This window comes from Bos mutus, chromosome 10 (genome assembly GCF_027580195.1).
Source record: "Bos mutus isolate GX-2022 chromosome 10, NWIPB_WYAK_1.1, whole genome shotgun sequence".
Classification (NCBI taxonomy): Eukaryota; Metazoa; Chordata; class Mammalia; order Artiodactyla; family Bovidae; genus Bos; species Bos mutus.
The window spans coordinates 68232407-68254022 of NC_091626.1; the positions used below are offsets into that span (position 1 = coordinate 68232407).

General features: G+C 36.2%; 1 protein-coding gene across 1 annotated transcript in view; it reads left to right on the forward strand.

The window, feature by feature from the left end:
- MDGA2 (MAM domain containing glycosylphosphatidylinositol anchor 2) overlaps positions 1–21616 on the forward strand; it is a 915505-nt gene that overhangs the window by 805631 nt on the left and 88258 nt on the right. The window contains exon 10 of the mRNA XM_070378526.1: positions 15418–15566. Within this exon, the coding sequence (XP_070234627.1) occupies positions 15418–15566 (149 nt within the window). The remainder of the gene's footprint in view (positions 1–15417; positions 15567–21616) is intronic.

Below are 21616 nucleotides of genomic sequence, written 5' to 3' on the forward strand. Positions count from 1 at the left end.
GATTTAGTTGAGTTATAAATTGTCACATGTCTTGCAGTTTTTTTTACAAACTCCAAATAATTATTAACTGAGAGATATCATTGACTTCCCAGCTGTATGTTTTTTTATCTTGTGTTTTTATTTCTTACATGCTATCTCCAAGTTACCATTGTTGAACAAACCCTTGATGACATTCATTTTATTGCTTCTGGACTGTCACCTTAATTCTAAGATAAATTGTCACTTATCAGATACAATAATATTTTTGTTAAGTGTTATTTACATACTTTCAATTTTTTAATTCCTTCTTCATATTAATTTACACCTTTCTAGTCATATGAAAATTGAACCACCAATTCAGTAATAATTCCTTTATTACTTTTAGTGAAAATATTCACTAAATATATTCACTAAATATTTAGGCCTAATATTCAATGTTAAATAACTAAATACCAAATATAGGTAATAAGATTAGGACATTGATTCTTTTTAAAACAATTTCCTTTGACTTCACAGATCAAATGTTGCGGCCTCAGAGTATGCCTTACGCCATCTTCATGACACTTTTTAAATGGCTTTGCATCAAAAGGATAAGCTTTCAGTAGAATAGGATCCAAAGAGTTATCATACTTCATTCTTCTTCCAGGATGAGATGCATAAAGTCATTTTTCAACTCAGAGACTCTGGTGTCCCTTTAGTCTTTGATGGTTGAAATTTAAGAGTGTATTCACAGTACTAGTCAGAGGACAAGTACTGGTCAGTTGTTTGTCTGCAATGATTTTTGAATTAATCAGCCTTTATTCATTTTCCAGATCACACTTTTCTTTTCTTTTTTTAAGACAGTCGCTTCTTGAATTTCCTGCTGAGGGTTTCTTTCTAATCCAATGCGTTTTCTTCTTTCTCACCAGTTATAGTTGTAAAATAAAAGTAGATTTCTATCACATTCCTGATTACAAGCAGAAAAATCCACATTTCGGTAGAAGCACTTATTTTCTTTTTTAAAAAAGTATCACTTAAGATTCATGTTTAATTTCATGGCTGCAGTCACTGTGTGCAGTGATTTTGGAGTACAAGCAAATAAAGGCTGTCACTGTTTCCATTTTTTCCCCATTTATTTGCCATAAAGTTATGGGACCGGATGCCATGATCTTTGTTTTCTGAATGTTGAGTTTCAAACCAGCTTTTTCACTCTCCTTTTTCACTTTCATGAAGAGGCTATTTAGTTCCTATTTGCTTTCTGCCATTAGGATGGTGTCATCTGTATGTCTGATGTTACTGATTTTTCTCCTGGCAATCTTGATTCAAGCTTCAGCTTCATCCAGCCCGGCATTTCACATGATGTACTCTGCATATAAGTTAAATAAGCAGGGTGACAGTATACAGCTTTCATATACTCCTTTCCAATTTTGAACCAGTCCTTTGTTCCATGTAGGGTCTAACACTTGCTTCTTGACCTGCACTCAGGTTTCTCAGGAGGCAGGTAAGGTGGTCTGATATTCCCGTCTCTTTAAGAATTTTCCACAGTTTGTTGTGATCCACACAGTCAAAGATTTTAGCATAGTCAACGAGGCAGAAGTAGATGTTTCTCCGGAAGTCCCTTGCATTTTCTGTGATCTAGCGTTGTGGGTAATTTGATCTCTGGTTCCTCTGCCTTTTCTAAATCCAGCTTGTACATCTAGAATTTCATGGTTCACATACTGTTGAAGTCTAGCTTGAAAGATTTTGAGCATTATCTTGCTAGCAAGTGGTGGTGGTGGTGGTGATGGTTTAGTCACTAAGTCATGTCTGACTCTTGCAACCTCATGGACTGTAGCCTGCCAGGCTCCTCTGTCCATGGGATTTTCCAGGCAAGAATACCTGAGTGGGTTGCCATTTCCTTCTCCAGAGGATCTTCCAAACCCAGGAACTGAACCCAGGTCTCTTGCATTGCAGGCAGATTCTTTACTGACTGAGCTATGAGGGAAGTCCCTGCTAGCAAGTGAAATAAGTACAATTTTGAGGTAGTTTGAACATTCTTTCGCATTGTCCTTCTTTCGTCCTAGAATGAAAACTGACCTTTTCCAGTCCTGTGGCTGGAAATTAGGGTTAGGGTTAGGGTTAGGGTGAGTTTTCCAAATTTGCTGGCATATTGAGTGCAGCACTTTCACAGAATCATGTTTTAGGGTTTTGTAGCTAAGCTAGAGTTCCATCATCTCCACTAGCTTTATTCATAGTAATGCTTCCTAAGGCCTACTTGACTTCATACTCCAGATGTCTGACTCTGGATGAGTAATCACATCAATGTGGATATCTAGGTCATTAAGACCATTTTTGTACAGTTCTGTGTATTCTTGCTACTTCTTACTTTATTCTGCTTCTGTTAAATCCATACTTCCAGTACTCTTGACTAGAAAATCCCATGGGCAGAGGAGCCTACTAGGCTGCAGTCCATGGGGTTGCTAAGAGTCGGACACGACTAAGCAACTTCACTTTCACTTTCTGTCCTTTATTATGCCCATCATTGTATGAAATGTTCCCTATCTCTAATTTTCTCAAAGAGATCTCTAGTCTTTCCCATTCTACTATTTTCCTCTATTTCTTTGCATTGTTTGCTCAAGAAGGCTTTCTTATCTCTCTTTGCTATTCTTTGGAACTCTGCATTCAGATGGGTATATCTTTTCTTTTCTCCTTTGCCTTTAGCTTCTCTTCTTTCTCAGCTATTTGTAAGGCCTCCTCAGACAACCATTTTGCCTTTTTGCATTTCTTTTTCTTGGTTTTGGTCAGTGCCTCCTGTACAATGTTACAAACCTCTGTCCATAGTTCTTCAGGCACTCTGTCTTGTCAGACCTAATCCCTTGAATCTATTTGTCACTTCCACTGTATAATCATAACATTTGATTCAGGTCGAATGCAGAGTTCCAAAGAATAGCAAGGAGAGATAAGAAGGCCTTCCTCAGCGATCAATGCAAAGAAATAGAGGAAAACAATAGAATAGGGAAGACTAGAGATCTCTTCAAGAAAATTAGAGATACCAAGGGAATATTTCATGCAAAGATGGGCTCAATAAAGGACAGAAATGGTATGGACCTAAAAGAAGCAGAAGATGTTAAGAAGAGGTAGAAAGAATACACAGAACTGTACAAAAAATATCTTCACGACCAAGATAATCACAATGGTGTGATCACTCACCTAGAGCCAGACATCCTGGAATGTGAAGTCAAGTGGGCCTTAGGAAGCATCACTATGAACAAAGCTAGTGGAGATGAAGGAATTGCAATTGAGCTATTTCAAATCCTGTAAGATGATGCTGTGAAAGTGCTGCACTCAATATGCCAGCAACTTTGGAAAACTCAGCAGTGGCCACAGGACTGGAAAAGGTCAGTTTTCATTCCAATCCCAAAGAAAGGCAATGCCAAAGAATGCTCAAACTACTGCACAATTGCAGTCATCTCACACACTAGTAAAGTAATGCTCAAAATTCTCCAAGCCAGGCTTCAGCAATACGTGAACCATGAACTTCCAGTTGTTCAAGCTGGTTTTAGAAAAGGCAGAGGAACCAGAGATCAAATTGCCAACATCCTCTGGATCATTGAAAAAGCAAGAGAGTACCAGAAAAACATCTATTTCTGCTTTATTGACCTTACCAAAGCCTTTGACTATGTGGATCACAATAAACTGTGGAAAATTCTGAAAGAGATGGGAATACCAGACCACCTGACCCGCCTCTTAGAAACCTGTATGCAGGTCAGGAAGCAACAGTTAGAACTGGACTTGGAACAACAGACTGGTTCCAAATAGGAAAAGGAGTACGTCAAGGCTGTATATTGTCACCCTGCTTATTTAACTTATATGCAGAGTACATCATGAGAAACACTAGGCTGGAAGAAGCACAGGGTGGAATCAGGATTGCTGGGAGAAATATCAATAACCTCAGATATGCAGATGACACCACTCTTATGGCAGAAAGTGAAGAAAAACTAAAGCGCTTCTTGATGAAAGTGAAAGAGGAGAGTGAAAAAGTTGGCTTAAAGCTCAGTGTTCAGAAAACTAAGATCATGGCATCTGGTCCCATCACTTCATGGGAAATAGATGGGAAACAGTGATAACAGTGGCTGACTTTATTTTGGGGGGCTCCAAAATCACTACAGATGGTGATTGCCGCCATGAAATTAAAAGACTCTTACTCCTTGGAAGGAAAGTTATGACCAACCTAGATAGTATATTAAAAAGCAGACACATCACTTTGCCAACAAAGGTCCATCTAGTCAAGGCTAGACAAGATGGTTTTTCCAGTAGTCATGTATGGATGCGAAAGTTGGACTATAAAGAAAACCGAGTACTGAGGAATTGATGCTTTTGAACTGTGGTGTTGGAGAAGACTCTTGAGAGTCCCTTGGACTGCAAGGAGATCCAACCAGTCCATCCTAAAGGAGATCAGTCCTGGGTGTTCATTGGAAGGACTGATGTTGAAGCTGAAACTCCAGTCCTTTGGCCACCTGATGCAAAGAGCTGACTCATTGGAAAAGACCCTGATGCTGACAAAGATTGAGGGCAGGAAGAGAAGGGGACGTCAGAGGATGAAATGGTTGGTTGGCGTCACCGACTCAACGGACATGAGTTTGGATAGACTGCGGGAGTTGGTGATGGACAGGAAGGCCTGGCATGCAGGGGGTCTCAAAGAGTCAGACATGACTAAGCAACTAAACTAACTGAACTGAAAGGCTAAGTGGTTTTCCTCCTTTCTTCAATTTATGCCTGAATTTTGCAATAAGGAGTTCCTTATCTGTGCACGAGTTAGCTTCTGGTTTTGTTTTTGCTGACTATATAGAACTTTCATCTCTGGCTGCAAAGAATATAATGAATCTAAATTCAATATTGACGATCTGGTGATGTCCATGTGTAGAGTCATCTCTTGTGTTGTTGGAAGAGAGTGTTTGCTATAACCAGTACATTCTCTTGGAAAAACTACTGTTAGCTTTTGCATTGCTTCATTTTGTACTCCAAGGCCAAACTTGTCTGTTACTCCAGGTATCTCTTGACTGTCTACTTTTGCATTCCAGTCCCCTATGATGGAAAGGACAGTTTTTAGTGTGTGTTACTTCTAGAAGGTCTTGCAGGTCTTCATAGAACTGTCCAATTGCAACAAATGTTGGCAGCATATTAAAAAGCACAGACATCACTTTGCCAACAAAAGTCCTTATAGTCCAAGCTTTAGTCTTTCCAGTAGTCATGTATGTATGTGAGAGTTGGACCATAAAGAAGGCAGAATGCCAAAGAATTGATACTTTCGAACTGTGGTGCTAGAGAAGACTCTTGAGAGCTCCTTGGACTGCAAGGAGATCAAACCAGTCAATCCTAAAGGAAATCAACCGTGAATATTCATAGGAAGGGCTGATGTTGAAGCTGAAGTCCAATACTTCGGCCACCTGATGTGAAGAGCTGACTCATCGGAAAATACCCTAATGCCGAGAAAGATTGAGGATAGGAGGAGAATGGGGCCAACAGAGGATGAGATAGTTGGATGGCATCATCTACTCAATGGACATAAGTTTGAGCCACCTCTGGGAGATAATGAAGGACAGGGAAACCTGGTGTGCTGTAGTCCATGTGGTCTCAAAGAGTCAGACACAACTGAGCTACTGAACGACAATGGTGATGGTCTAGTTGCTAAGTCGTGTCCAACTCTTGTGACCCCATGGTCTATAGCCTACCAGGCTCCTCTGTCCATAGGATTTTCCAGGCGAGAACACTGGAGTGGGTTGCCATTTCCTTCTCCAGGGCATCTTCCTGACCCAGATACTGAACCCATGTCTCCTTTACTGCAGGCAGTTTCTTTATCGACTGAGCTACCAGGGAAACCAGAACAACAATGAGATTCACTGATTTGAAGAGAAAATAGTTATGGTTTCAACAATTACATGTTCTTTCTTCTGCCCTATAGAGAAAGGACTGAGTGCTGCACAGATATTTATTGTATATTGTGTCTAATAGATTGCTATGAGTAATCCACAGCTAGTCTTTGTGTCTAAATGCGGTATATACCTCTGGTTCTTAAACAATTGACTATTTCAATCAGCTTTTGCTAAAAATGCATAGAGAGCTGATTCCTGCATGCTTTTTAGAACTCTTTTAATCAGTGCATCATCAGTGTTGATATTTGCCATAGATCTATGTAGTTACTCTTTTTATACTAATAAAGATACATTTGAAAAGTCTTAGATTGTTTTATAACTTTTGATACTTTACAAGTATTTTTTATGAAACTTTATTATTACTATTTTGATTATTAATTTAGTTATCTTTGTTTTTTAATATCACTGAGTTCTTTTTACACTGGGATATAAAAATTGATAGATTCACTATAAAATCTTTTCTTCCACATAAATGAGTACTAGTTAAAATAACTTGAGAATAATTAGACTATATGGTAAATACCTAACATCTTACCATATTGAACAAGAAGCTTCATAAATTAGCAATTACCTGTTCTCCCTGCCTTACTCAAGCACATGTATTGTGTCAACCACTGTAGTAATAGCTAATAAGACCTTCCCTGCCCTTCAAGAGTGCACAGTTTGGTAAGAAAAATGGGCACTACAACTTTACCAGAGCCCTTGGAGTTCTAAAGTATTGTCTTTAATACATTTTTTCCCCATGTAAAGTGAATGTTGCTCAGTCATGTCCAGTTGTTTATGACCCCGTGGACTGTAGCCTGGCAGGTTCCTCTGTCCATGGGATTCTCCAGGGAAGAATACTGGAGTGGGTAGCTGTTCCCTTGTCCAGGTGATTTTTCCCAACTGAGGGATCAAACCCAAGTCTCTCCTGCATTGCAGGCAGAGCCACCAGGGAAGCTCTAAAACCATGTATTATTTTTTCTCTTTTTTATCCTGTGATGAGAAACCCTTGTCTGTCTGAGGAATTTCTTCTTCTTTAAAATCAATAAAGATGTCAATTATGCACCCCATGAAGCCTACCAATGGTTGCAATAACCAGTATTGATCATTCTTTCATAGAAGGTCCCATAGTGTTCGTTTACTGTTCTATGCTATATTTCTTTAGTTGTTTCAAGAATACTTGTTTATAAATTCCATTTCATGCTTCTCTTATCTGGAGTCATAGTCAAATCCTGTTGTTTATTGGCCTTCTTAGTCACTCATGAAAAATTTTCTTGTGTGTTAATAATTCATACTCATTGAGATTTAGTTTAGAGAAAGTCTCTGCAGTGTAAGTTGAGAGAATGTCTTTCAGGAACAAACTGAGATAAACAAGGTTCTAATGTATAGCATAAGGAACTATTTTCAATATCCTATGATAAACCATGTGGAAAAGAATATATTAAAAATAGAATATATTAATATATATATGCATTCATACATATGTATATGCATGTTTATATCCACATCCATATAACTGTCGGTAAAGAATCTGCCTGCAGTGCAGGAGACCCGGGTTCAATCCCTGGGTTGGGAAGATCCCCTGGAGAAGGAAATGGCAACCCACTCCAGTATCCTTGCCTGGAAAATCTCATGGACAGAGGAGGCTGGTGGGCTGCAGTCCATGGGGTCGCAAAGAGTCAGGCACGACTGAGCGACTAACACTTACTTAACTTATCCACATCCATGTCAGATCAGATCAGATCAGCCTCTCAGTCATGTCTGACTCTTTGCGACCCTGTGAATCGCAGCACGCCAGGCCTCCCTGTCCATCACCAACTCCCAGAGTTCACTCAGACTCACGTCCATTGAGTCAGTAATGCCATCCAGCCATCTCATCCTCTGTCGTCCCTTTCTCCTCCTGCCCCCAATCCCTCCCAGCATCAGAGTCTTTTCCAATGAGTCAACTCTTCACATGAGGCAGCCAAAGTACTGGAGTTTCAGCTTCAGCATCATTCCTTCCAAAGAAATCCCAGGGCTGATCTCCTTCTGAATGGACTGGTTGGATCTCCTTGCAGTCCAAGGGACTCTCAAGAGTCTTCTCCAACACCACAGTTCAAAAGCATCAAGTCTTCGGCGCTCAGCCTTCTTCACAGTCCAACTCTCACATCCATACATGACCACAGGAAAAACCATAGCCTTGACTAGACGAACCTTTGTTGGCAAAGTAATGTCTCTGCTTTTGAACATGCTATCTAGGTTGGTCATAACTTTCCTTCCAAGGAGTAAGCATCTTTTAATTTCATGGCTGCAGTCACCATCTGCAGTGATTTTGGAGCCCAGAAAAATAAAGTCTGACACTGTTTCTACTGTTTCCCCATCTATTTCCCATGAAGTGGTGGGACTGGCTGCCATGATCTTCGTTTTCTGAATGTTGAGCTTTAAGCCAACTTTTTCACTTTCACTTTCATCAAGAGGCTTTTGAGTTCCTCTTCACTTTCTGCCATAAGGGTGGTGTCATCTGCATGTCTGAGGTTATTGATATTTCTCCACATCCATATACCACCCCATAACCATTCAGTTATATATGTATAACTAAATCATTTTGCTGTACAGCAGAAAGTAACATTGTAAATCAACTATACTTAAATTTCAAAAAAGAGCAAATTGATATTGTATCTACTCAAGCCATCCTGTGGTATCATTAGCCAAGAATTACTTTTTGTTCATATGAATATATTTTTCATTTTCCTATGCTGGTTAGGGACACTTTTTTTCTAGTATATTCTACAACTAAGAATGCTATTTTTCACTGATTATACTCATATATGGGGTCTCGTTTTCAACTTATCTTGAGTTGGCCCATTAACCTCATCTCCTATGGACTTAAAATTCCAACTCCTAAGAGTACAAATGCCAAGAACAATTTTTCTCCCTAAGCTCCTATTCAATGTCTGATTTTCAGTTCTTTTTTTTTTTTTTTGACCCCTAATAAATAATTCCCTTTCAACTTGTAAGCTTAGAAATGCATCTAAGAAAGATTTTTGTTGTACTTTAATCTAACATTTTTAGACTAGGAAAGTGACATGTTGCATATTCTTAACATCTCTTTTACTTTGAGCTTTGTGCATAAAATATTTTGAAAACTCAGTATCCTCTTTTTTGAGAAGCTATTTGCAAAATAGAATAAATTTACTTTTACATAAATCTTATTTAAAATTTTGAACAATTAAATTTTTCTCTCTATTTATATATATTTTATGAATATTTTAATATTCAAAATCTATAGATAATCATGCATAATGTCTAAAGTTTATTTGCTAATTTAGATAATGACTGTAGTTTTAGGTCAATTAATCTGAAAAGATGTAAACTCAAACAATGTTGCATAAAATAAAACGAGTATAAGAGAGAATGAGAAAAAAAATTGGTATGCTTGCTAAAAGAACAAAAAAATGCCTAAAGGATAAAAAAAGAAGGAAAATTATGAATTATTTCCCTGTTCAACCAGCAGATGTCATGTTTGCTTGTCAAAGCCTATGATTATTATAACGGTATTTCCTTAGTATCACTACGTGTACTATGTGCTTCTTACAAAATTAGTATATAAATATTGCATGTGAGTGGCTCTTAAAGCAGAGAGAAAATTTGTGTGTGTTTTTTTTTACTTTTAAGATTTCTCAGATGAAGTCAGAAAGTATTTTTCTTTTATCACATTTATCCAAAAGAGGTATATCACATTTATCCAAAATATAGATATGCTTTCTCTGAGACATAGCAAGCAAATCCATATTTAACCATAACTACTCAAAATCATTTCTTATCAGTAATTATTTATTGCTAATCAATATTACTTATGAACTATCTGAAAATGCTTTTTTCCTCTTTAATTCTAAAAACACTTCTAAAATTCTAAAACAAGGTGATGCAGTTATTCAACTAAAATAAAATTTTATATCAACATCCATGTATTGTCACCTTTTCTATTCTGTTCCATAATTTATCTGTCATACAAGATACTGGAGTTGGTAATCTTTATTTCTTTCTCTAATCTAATATTTCCTGGAGATATATTATATATGATATCACTTATACATAATGTAGGTATGTCAGTACAAATAAAATATTTCATGAATACATTGAAAAGGCTTTATATTAATCTACCATTAAATATAAAGATGGTGATGATATGTTATGGGAAAATGTGATCTACTTGGAATATTTAAATGAGGGTTAGATTGTATCTTAATTTTTCACAACCTTGAAAATGGGATTTTGATAAATTCATATTATTCACATAGGTCAAGCCAATTGTTTTCTAACTTTAGGGTCAAACTGCTTCAATAATGTGAAAAGGATTTATTTAGATAAACAATCAATTTTAGGATTATGCCAATTTGCATTTATGACAGGCAGCCAATACCCATGTGCCAGTTACTCTTCTAGCAGTCAATATAAGATAGAAAATCCCATGGATGTAGGAGCCTGGTAGGCTGCAGTCCATGGGGTCGCTGAGAGTCGGGCATAACTGAGTGACTTCACTTTCACTTTTCACTTCCATGCATTGGAGAAGGAAATGGCAACCCACTCCAGTATTCTTGCCTGGCGAATCCCAGGGACAGAGAAGCCTAGTGGGCTGCTGTCTGTGGGGTCGCACTGAAGCGACTTAGCAGTAGCAGCAGCAGACTATAGATAATATTGACTTGCCCAAAAAGTTCAATAGGGTTTTATCTAACATCTTTGGCCAATCCAATAGAAATATTAAATGGAATTTATAAGTAAATTCAATTGTGCTTAAAACAATTGAAGTAATACAAGAGACAGTAGGCAAATACTTCATAGCAACTTATAGACTTGAGACTGAGCCCTACCTTAAAGGCCATTTTGTTGGCAATCATCCACCCATTTCATCCCTGCTAAATGGTAGTTAGGTATTGACTAAATAACTCTCAGATCAGTTCAGTTCAGTTGCTCAGTCATGTCCGACACTTTGCAACCTCATGGACTGCAGCACACCAAGCTTCCCTGTCCATCACAACTCCTGGAGCTTACCCAAACTCATGTCCATCGAGTCAGTGATGCCATCCAACCACCTCATCCTCTGTCATCCCCTTCTCCTCCTGCCTTCAATCTTTCCCAGCATCAGGGTCTTTTCAAATGAGTCAGTTCTTCGCATCAGGTGGCCAAAGTATTGGAGTTTCATCTTCAGCATCAGTTCTTCCATTGAATATCCAGGACTGATTTCCTTTAGGATTGACTGGTTGGATCTCCTTGCAGTCCAGGGGACTCAAGAGTCTTCTCCAACACCACAGTTCAAAAGCATCAATTCTTCAGTGCTCAGCTTTCTTTATAGTCCAACTCTCACATTCATACATGACTACTGGAAAACCATAGCTTTGACTGGATAGACCTTTGTTGGCAAAGTAATGTCTCTGCTTTTCAATATGCTGTCTAGGTTGGTCATAACTTTTCTTCCAAGAAGCAAGTGTCTTTTAATTTCATGACTGCAGTCACCATCTGCAGCGATTTCGGAGCCCAAGAAAATAAATTCTCTCACTGTTTCCATTGTTTCCTCATCTATTTGACATGAAGTGATGGGACCAGATCCCATGATCTTAGTTTTCTGAATGTTGAGTTTTAAGTCAACATTTTCACTCTCTTTCACTTTTATCAAGAGGCTGTTTTGTTCTTCACTTTCTGCCATAAACATGGTGTCATCAGCATATCTGAAGTTATTGATATTTCTCCCAGCAATCTTAATTCCAGCTTGTGCTTCATCCAGCCCAGTATTTCACATGATGTACTCTGCATATAAGTTAAATAAGCAGGGTGATAATATACAGCCTTCACGTATTCCTTTCCCAGTTTGGAGCCAGTCCATTGTTCCATGTATGGTTCTAACTCTTGTTTCTTGACCTGCATACAGATTTCTCAGGAGGCAGTCAGATAGTCTGGTATTCCCATCTCTTTAAGAATTTTCCATAGTTTGTTGTGATCCACACAGTCAAAGGCCTTGAAATAGTCAATAAAGCAGAACTAGATATTTTTCTGGAACTCTGTTGCTTTTTCAATGCCCCAATGGATGTTCACAATTTGATCACTGGTTCCTCTGCCTTTTTAAATCACGTTTGAACATCTGGAGGTTCATGGTTCACATACTATTGAAGCCTGGCTTGCAGAATTTTGAGCATTATTTTGCTAACGTGTGAGATGAGTGCAATTGTGTGGTAGTTTGAGCATTCTTTGGCATTGCCTTTCTTTGGGATTGGAATGCAAACTGATCTTTTCCAGTCCTGTGGCCACTGCTGAGTATTCCACATTTGCTGGCATAATGAGTGCAGCACTTTCACAGCATCATCTTTCAGTATGTGAAATAACTCAACTGGAATTCCATTACATCCACTAGCTTTGTTCATAGTGATACTTCTTAAGGCCTACTGACTTTGCATTCTAGGATGTATGGCTCCAGGTGAGTGATCACAGCATCGTGGTTATCTGAGTCATAAAGATCTTTTTTGTATAGTTCTTCTGTGTATTCTTTCCACCTCTTCTTAATATCTTCTGCTTCTGTTAATTCCATACTACTTCTGTCCTTTATTGTGCCCATCTTTGCATGAAATACTACCTTGGTATCTCTAATTTTTTTGAAGAGATCCCTAGTCTTTCCAATTCTATTGTTTTCCTCTATTATTTTGCATTAATCACTGAGGAAGGCTTTCTTATCTCTCCTTGCTATTCTTTGGAATGCTGTATTTAAATGGGTATATTTTTCCTTTTCTCCTTTGCCTTTAGCTTCTCTTTTTTTCTCAGCTGTTTGTAAGAACCCCTCAGACAACCATACCTTTAGTGAAGGGAAAATTCATAGTCCATATTCAGAGAGAATTGCTAGAACATTCCTAAATCAGAATATGCATCCTCTCTGAATATGCACTGGCTTTCATCTTTCATAGATCTGTTAAAATATAGTCTGATTCTCTTTCTCTGTGATGGAGTTTCAACTCTCAGAAAACCTCATTTGCCAGGTTTTGAGGGATTTTTTTTTCTTTTTCATGCTAAATAGCCTCTGGTTATGATTTTATTCTTTTGTGATTTCTATTTGATCCTATTTTTTTAATGAAAATACAAATGATAGCACTAAATCTAATACTCCTTGTATTTTCCTCTTGGCTAATTTACAAAAGCAATCCCCTCTTTCCCTGCTCCCCTCAATTAAAAAGTAAAAATAAAAAGCAATAAATGAAAAACCAACCATTGATACTGTTGCCTCCTCAATTCAATCTAGACACTAATTTCTAATGAAAACACTGTATATTGACATTATTCACTTAAACAGCTCATTACTTCATTTATACATGTTGAATGTTTACTTTTAGTCAAAACCCCTGACTCATTATATAGGCTTCTATCAAATGTACTTCCTCAACAGGTTTGGGAAATTTTGTCTCAAATGCAAGTTGTCAATGACATTTTGGGTATTGATCCCTTCATTCAGTATATTGTGTTCCTCTCATCTAGATTTTACTAAGTGATGTGAACATGAATTTGCACTATCATTTAGTTAGTAATAAGTAAAAAATATACAAAATAAAGAAGCAATAAAACAAATGTGATGGCTCTTTTCCTCCTATGCAAGATAATTTGTACAGAATTAATAATCCATTTTCAATTAAAATGAATGAACATTCATAGAACATTTTTAAAAGCACACAATGTTGATGTAAGACTTTACCAAATGTTATTAAATTCATATATTTAATTCAATGTATTTAATTTTACTAGTAAATTTATCAGAAATTAACTTCAGTTCATCTAACATTTTTTTCCTGGTAAACCTCTCTAGGGTAATAGAGACCATAAATTTCATTCTTAGTCTTCAAAATTCATTCTCTAACTATCTGTTATAAATTCTTATGAATCAGCTCTTGTTCAATCCCTAGATGCTAGGTGACTTATGATGAAGAAAAAGAAAACCAGGTAAGAAAATTCCCTGCAAACAGGAACCCAGGAGGAAAACCTCAGGAGGACATTTAATATTTAATCTAATTTCAAAAAAATAAAGTCTGTTGAATAATTTACAATTTATTAAATCATAAATCCAGTAAAAATTGTAAAGCTATCTGAAAGGTCTGAGAAAATGGAAGCAATTTCTAGGAAGACAAAGGCCATACCTCTTTGTTCATTGCCTAGAACACTACTTGCCATTCAATAGACTCTCAATAAATATTGATTTAATAATTAAATATATTATTGGTAAAATATAAGGCGTAAAAAGTCTATATTTCAGATTATTAATGAGTTGGACCCATAATTCCCAATTATTTGTACATTTTTCAATTTGGCGATTAAAAGAAAAACCTGAGATGGTTTATGTAGGTTATATACACTATGTGTACCTCATGTATGGGGACTTCCCTGGTGGCTCAGTGGTAAAGAATCCACAGGAATCTGCAATGCAGGAGATGCAGGTTCAGTCCCTGGGTTGGGATGATCCCATGGAGGAGGGTGTGGCAACCCACTCCAGTGTTCTTGCCTGGAGAAATTCATGGGCCAGAGGATCCTGGCTCCTGTTAGGCTACAGCCCCTAGAGTCTCAAAGAGTCAGATACGACTGAAGCGACTGAGCACAGACACACCTCACATATCCTTAAAATCTTAAAAAAAAACTTTTTGTTATTGATCAAAGTTCTTGCATTGTTAAGGTTTTGTTTGGTTAGTTTCAATTTACTGACCGAAGACATGGATAATATAAACACAGATTGTCATATTCACTGATTTTTTTTTGGCAGAGTTATCATTCACTTGCTGATAAAGTTTTTGGCTGTTCTGTGATGACCTAAATGTTGGGGATATATGTATACGTTTAGTTGTTTCACTTTGCTGTACAGAAGAAACTAACACAGCATTTTGAAGTAACTATGCTCCAATGAAAATATTTAAACATATATAAATTTGGCAAGATTATATTTCCAAACCTGGCCCTTCATACATTTTAGTCCAATGTAGCTCACTTGATGATTCCATTTAGATCATTCAAATTGTTCAAAAATAATTTCCTGACCCCTCAAATTTGATCCTCCCATAGCTTTTCATGTCAGCTGATGGAAATTCGATTCTTCTGGTTGCTTACACCAAAAAACTTGTAGTCATTCTTGGGTCTTCTCTTCCTATCACACTGTTCATCAAACGCACCAGGAAATCATCTTGCATCTGTTCTCAAATTCTCCATAAATTAATTTAATCATATGACTTTTTAAATATAAAAATTACTTATGGAACATGAAGTAGAAAGTAATAAAAGGTACAAAAAGAGTAATTAGGTTTGACTGTAATATACATTTAAATTTCAGGTCTCTTTCTGTTTCTAGGAAAGGCCTATGCTCCAGAATTCTATTATGATACCTACAATCCTGTGTAATTTCAGGTCTCTTTCTGTTTCTAGGGAAGGCCTATGCTCCAGAATTCTATTATGATACCTACAATCCTGTGTAATTTCAGGTCTCTTTCTGTTTCTAGGGAAGGCCTATGCTCCAGAATTCTATTATGATACCTACAATCCTGTGTAATTTCAGGTCTCTTTCTGTTTCTAGGGAAGGCCTATGCTCCAGAATTCTATTACGATACCTACAATCCTGTGTGGCAGAACAGACACCGTGTGTACTCCTACAGTCTACAGTGGACTCAAATGAATCCTGATGCAGTGGATCGGATTGTTGCATACCGGTTGGGTATTAGGCAGGTGAGGAATTTAATTATCTTCTTTTGTGCTTATGTGATTCTCTTTGAAGCTCTTGTTATGATGATGTGTTGATATAAATTTTAATCATTTTTCAATGAATTTCAGGCCATATTTTTTCTAAATCAAAGATAACAGTACACTACCAAGAACTGTTTCAAATTATTTACAAATCTTTGAAATTAATTTATGCATTTTTACTATGATGTGAGACATACTAAAGTGAGCTTTCTGGAATACTTCATCATTTAGATACGCTATAGAAATTACATGGTATAATTTCTATGAAAGAAACTTATTTAACATGTGCTTACATTTACCTGCACTGAGTAATTCTTTGTCTCATTTCCTAGAAATCCTACATATTTTTATTCTCAGGGATTCAAAGTATATCTGATTTTTAAAAGCTAATTTAATGTATCTGAAGAATAGAAATATTTTGGTAAAATGAGAAAAAAACAATGAAGTAAGGTGTTTTCCTAACGTAGCTGAAGATTATAGAGTCTGTAAAAATATCATAGCTTTTTCAAATGAACCAATGTTAAATTCAGTTATCCTTTGCTGCTATAAATGATATTTTTTTTAAATTTAAATGTAGGTATTTTCATTATTTCCTGTTATATAGTAAGTTATCTGGAAAGATTGTTTCAACATAACAAACATTTTTGAAAATTTATTTGACTATCATATAAGCTGTCAGCTTTCTTGTACATCTTTGTTTTATGCAGAGATTTGTAAAATGTGTTTTCCACTTTCATAGCTAAATCATACAATAGCATTTTGAGTTTCAAAAGTAGAAAACATTGAATTTGCTTAGATAAAGATTGATACATCACCACCAATCCATTCAGTCTCACAATCATAAAACTATTGTTTGTTTTAATCTTGTTAACAAAGTTATAATAAAAGACTATGCAAGATATATCATTAAAATTAAGATACATTTTAAGTTAAATATTCTTATCCTTCTTGTCTAAGTATTCACAGATCACAGGCATGGTAAGCAGGAATTGTTCATTTGGAAATTTTCTCTATTACCCTTATTTATTTTTGTCCCTAAGTAAATACCAAATACATGTCAAAATTGTTCTATTATACTTATTAGAATTTAATGGTAATTTTTCTTGATAGGAAGGATAGAAACGAAAAAGTTCAGCAGCCCTTTCTCCCCCGGTTTATTGGCTTATCTTTTTATTTTTCTTTCTCAACACAGTTAATGGTTTTAGGTCTTTTATATTTAGAGCATCCTAGCACATTCTTGACTTTAGATACCTCACATTCCTTTCCAAGTCTTTACCCAATGATTTGGGCAATCATATTCATCTTTTATTACATGTTTTTAAAAAACAAAGGACCCCAGGTGGCGCTAGTGGTAAAGAACCTGCCTGCCAGTGCAGGAGACATAAGAGACGCAGGTTCCATCCCTGGTTTGGGAAGATACCTTGGTGGAGGGCATGGCAATCCACTCCAGTACTCTTGCCTGGAGAATAACATAGACAGATAAGCCAGGTGGGCTACAGTCTGTAGGGTCGCAAAGAGTCAGAAATGCCTGAAGAGACTTAACACAACACACAATGCCAAACTGCAATGTAAAAATGAATCATTTTATTTAGGTGTCTTTTCCTTTTTTCTGGTTATAGGTTGTTCTCCAACATTTGAGTCAGAATTTCATCTTTAATTTCTCACTTTCTTCCTTCGTTATATTTTCTTAAAGTGTCTGGGTAACTGCCCTTTGCTTCCTGTATGCTGAAGAGCTGTCTGGTTACATCTGCAGAATTAATTTACCCAACCCTACTTATCATTCTCTTCTTTTATTCTAAAAGTATTAAAACTTTCATTCCCAAAGTGTCTATTATGTATGCAAATCACCTTCTCTATAAATCATATTTGACAGAAGAGTTACCAGCTAAGTCCTCCCCTCAAATGGAGAGATTTTAAACTTCCTCCTAAGAGGGATCCAACTATTTAAAGCCTTCCTTCTTGTCCATATCTTGTACTCATTATTAATACACTATCTTCTGTAATATTTTTTCCTGGGATTGCCATTCTATTTTCCAATGATTTCTCTTTTTTAAAAATTTTCCTTTCCTGACATGAACATCTCTAAATCCCTGTCTTTGCTTCCTGATCATAAAACTAGTATATAACTCCCTGATATGTGGTGACACACACTTCCCAGTCACTGTGTTCATCCTTGTGAACAAATTAGTTAGGTAATTTCCCCCCATTCTGCTACACTAGAATGCATTATATTTGCATGCATGTAGTGTATAAATTTCTCCTTACTGAGTTTTGCTGAAATTATGAATTTCTTGAACACCTAGCTTCCAATTCTAGCCAATCTAGCCTTGTCATTTTGAGCTATATAACCTTGAGTACTATTCAGTATTTCTAAACATACTGAAGCCTTGACTCCTACCTGGGAAGTCAAAGATAATAATACCTGTCAGGTAATTGGAGTGTGGAGTAAAATATATTCCCCACTTGTACCACAGGCCAGGTTCCCTTATGCAAGGTACTCCTTACACAAACATCTGTGATAATTCTTAAACTCATCTTCCTGGGATGTGTTAACAGTTTTTGTTTGTTTGTTTGTTTTTTAAGTGCATTTTAAGAGTTTAACATATGTACTATTTTTATTTCAGCTTTAATTCAGAACACTGTATATCCTGGATCTAAGTAGTATTCCAAGCCATGATTTTCACAAAATAATTTCTAGCCACTTTTTTTCACTTGTCTTATTTTTATTTCAAAACTAGTGTCTTCTCTAATATCCATTTTACTGATTCACATTTTTCTATTCCACTATCAGTCTTATTTTAAAGCTTTCTTGATTGGATCAGTAAGCCTGATGCTACTAGTATTCTTTCCAAGTTTGTGAGATTCATGCTATCCACCAGAGGAAGACATATTTCCAGTGTTACAAACCATGGTTCAAAAAACAATCCTTTTTCTTACAGTTTCTGAAGCTAGCTCTTTACTTGCCTTAGCATTATTTTCTGGTTTTCTTTGTTGTTAGGATTTTCTTTTATATTTATAAACGAGTATTATTTTTTCCTAGGATGCTTTGTTTTTGTTATACTCTATTTTAATTGGTAATTTACCCAGACACTATATCTTGCCATGGAAGAAAAACTTTGATTTGTCTTTTGGGGATGTTCCAATAAAGAATAATGGCCTTCCACTGTCCTGCCAATGTGAAAGAAAGGAAATGTTTGTAGATATATTATAAGAACAGAAAGATCAAATATAAACACTACTCTTTTTCCATATTCCACTCACATATTCTTTACATTTAACCCTTTCATGAAAAATCTTAACATGCAAAAATGGCCTCAGTAGACATCATTTCTTTTGAAGATCCTCTTGCACACCAAAGTTGAGGACCATAGGACAGAAGCATTCTAGATACAATGAAATTGATATAATTTTTAAGAATATTCTCTGTTTAATAATAGGAAACAAAGTCATTAAGTAAAATCATTTTTCTATATTATCGTAGAAAATTTAGATTCCTACTTCCTCAAGTATGCACATTTAGATAATAACATTATTTTAAGACACAATCAAATACTAGCATTTAACATAATCCTTCTTTAATTCTGATCTGATGATTATTGTAGTGGAGATTTTATATGACATGAATATGGCCTTTTCATGTCCCAGACTTAGAATTTTGAATCAATGAGCTTCTGAATGTAACCAACGTAACTTGGATGATGTTTAAAGATGTTAAGAATGTAGCAAATTTTATTTTTCTACAAAATAAATTTTAAATTTAAGCAACATAAATTTTTAAAAAGGATTTCTTCTCTAATAATTAGTATTTATGTCTTTGACTATGACTATTTTTTTTAACAGATTATTAATTTATATTACATACTTTATGATTTTAAAATCATTATTTTACTCTATATTTTTATTTTGAGCCTATATATATAAATAATTTCTTTTATCCATAAATTATCTATATTATCTAATGAAAAGTACTTTCCTTTTTAATATCAAGCATGACTTTAATTATACAACACATTTTTGATTTGCTGAGGCATGAAAAGTAAATTTGACCCTTAAAGACTCATGGTAAATTCAGTTCAAAAGAGCCCACCTTTTCTTTAATCCACAAACTGTTAGAAACTTATTTATTCTTAAATTAAGATTATAAAATCAGTACTATATCATTAAACTCCTTGCTGGGTGGGTTTGGTAACTATACCCAGCATTCCTCCAAATTTTTGGTAAAATTAGCTGACTCTTTTGATTAAATTGTATGGTCTTTATTTAAATATAATGAGAAAAGTTATTTTAGAATTTGATTATTGGCTTATATACTTTTCATAAATGTTGCTGCAGTCTATCTATAAAAAAGCACTAGAATTCTGAAATCACTGCTTTAAAAAACTTAAAAAGAGAACAGATATTTCATGTGAAGTTAAAAAATTAATGTATGGAAAAAATTTTTCTAAAAATCTTAATGTCCTTAAATTGTACTTTTTAAGCTCAGCTAAGAAATTGTTTAATCTCTTTAGACAGCTACTAGCTTCCCAACTATTTACTTCATTTGTTGCTTAACAGGAAAGAGAAAAAAGTTACTTGAGTGTCTGCTTTTTTAGTATCTAAAGAATTAAGAAACAAGCAGAACTGTTTCCCGGAGAAGGCAATGGCAACCCACTCCAGTACTCTTGCCTGGAAGATCCCATGGATGGAGGAGCCTGGTGGGCTGCAGTCCATGGGGTCGCAAAAAGTCAGACGCGACTAAGCGACTTCACTTTGACTTTTCACTTTCATGCATTGGAGAAGGAAATGGCAACCCACTCCAGTGTTCTTGCCTGGAGAATCCCAGGGACGGGGGAGCCAGGTGGGCTGCCGTCCATGGGGTCGCGAAGAGTCGGACACGACTGAAGAGACTTAGCCGCAGCAGCAGCAACAAATACACTTGCAGAAGGTAGTGGCAACCCACTCCACTACTCTTGCCTGGGAAATCCCATGGACGGAGGAGCCTGGTGGGCTACAGTCCATGGGGTCGCAAGGAGTCAGACACGACTGAACGACTTCACTTTCACTTTTCACTTTCATGCACTGGAGAAGGGAATGGCAACCTGCTCCAGAATTCTTGCCTGGAGAATCCCAGGGACGGAGGAGCCTGGTGGGCTGCCGTCTATGGGGTTGCACAGAGTCAGACGACATGACTGACACGACCTAGCAGCAGCAGCAACATATACAGTACAGGTTCTAACAATGAAGGATTTTAGACTTTTATATAGTTTTCTTTTTATACTCTGTCTTAGAGACCCACAGTGAATGTGATTTTTTGACTCTCATCTTTGGAATAGGGGATATTTAATTGAATAAAATACTTCAATTCACCCTGTTCCTATCTTACTAAACCTTGACACTGAAATACTTAGAGTTATCATATTCACATTCTTATCCAGTCAGTCAACAAAACTCTACTAAATTAATCATCTCATAAATACTGGCTTCCTTGGTGGCTCAGATGGTAAATAATCTGTCTGCAATGCAGGAGATCCCCAGGTTTGGTCCCTGGGTCAGGAAGATCCCCTAGATAAGGAAATGACAACCCACTCCAGTATTCTTTGGAATGCTATGGACAGAGGAGCCTGCCAGGCTGCAGTTCACGGGCTCAAAAAGTTGGACATGTCTGAGCATACACACATATTAAGTTCCAACAAGAGATGCATTATCTAGTTATGCCTGGATTGATGCATTTCCAAATCCAGGGATTATTAAAATATTGTGCTCAATCCACTATTAAGTTTCAAGATTTACTCCATAGACTGAGAACTAATCCAAATGGCAAGCAAATATTTTCTTAATTCTTCTGGGCAAGATATACTCAGTTCCTTTCGACTTCCATTAGAATATATTTCTAAGACATTTTTTTAAATAACAAACATATTAATGAGATATTAAAAGTTACTTTATTATGGTATGTGCAACCTAAACTTTGTATTTGGTAATTCTGATGACTAATTCAGTGCTTTACATAGGAGTATGACTACCTGAAAATACAACTTCTCAGTGAACATTCC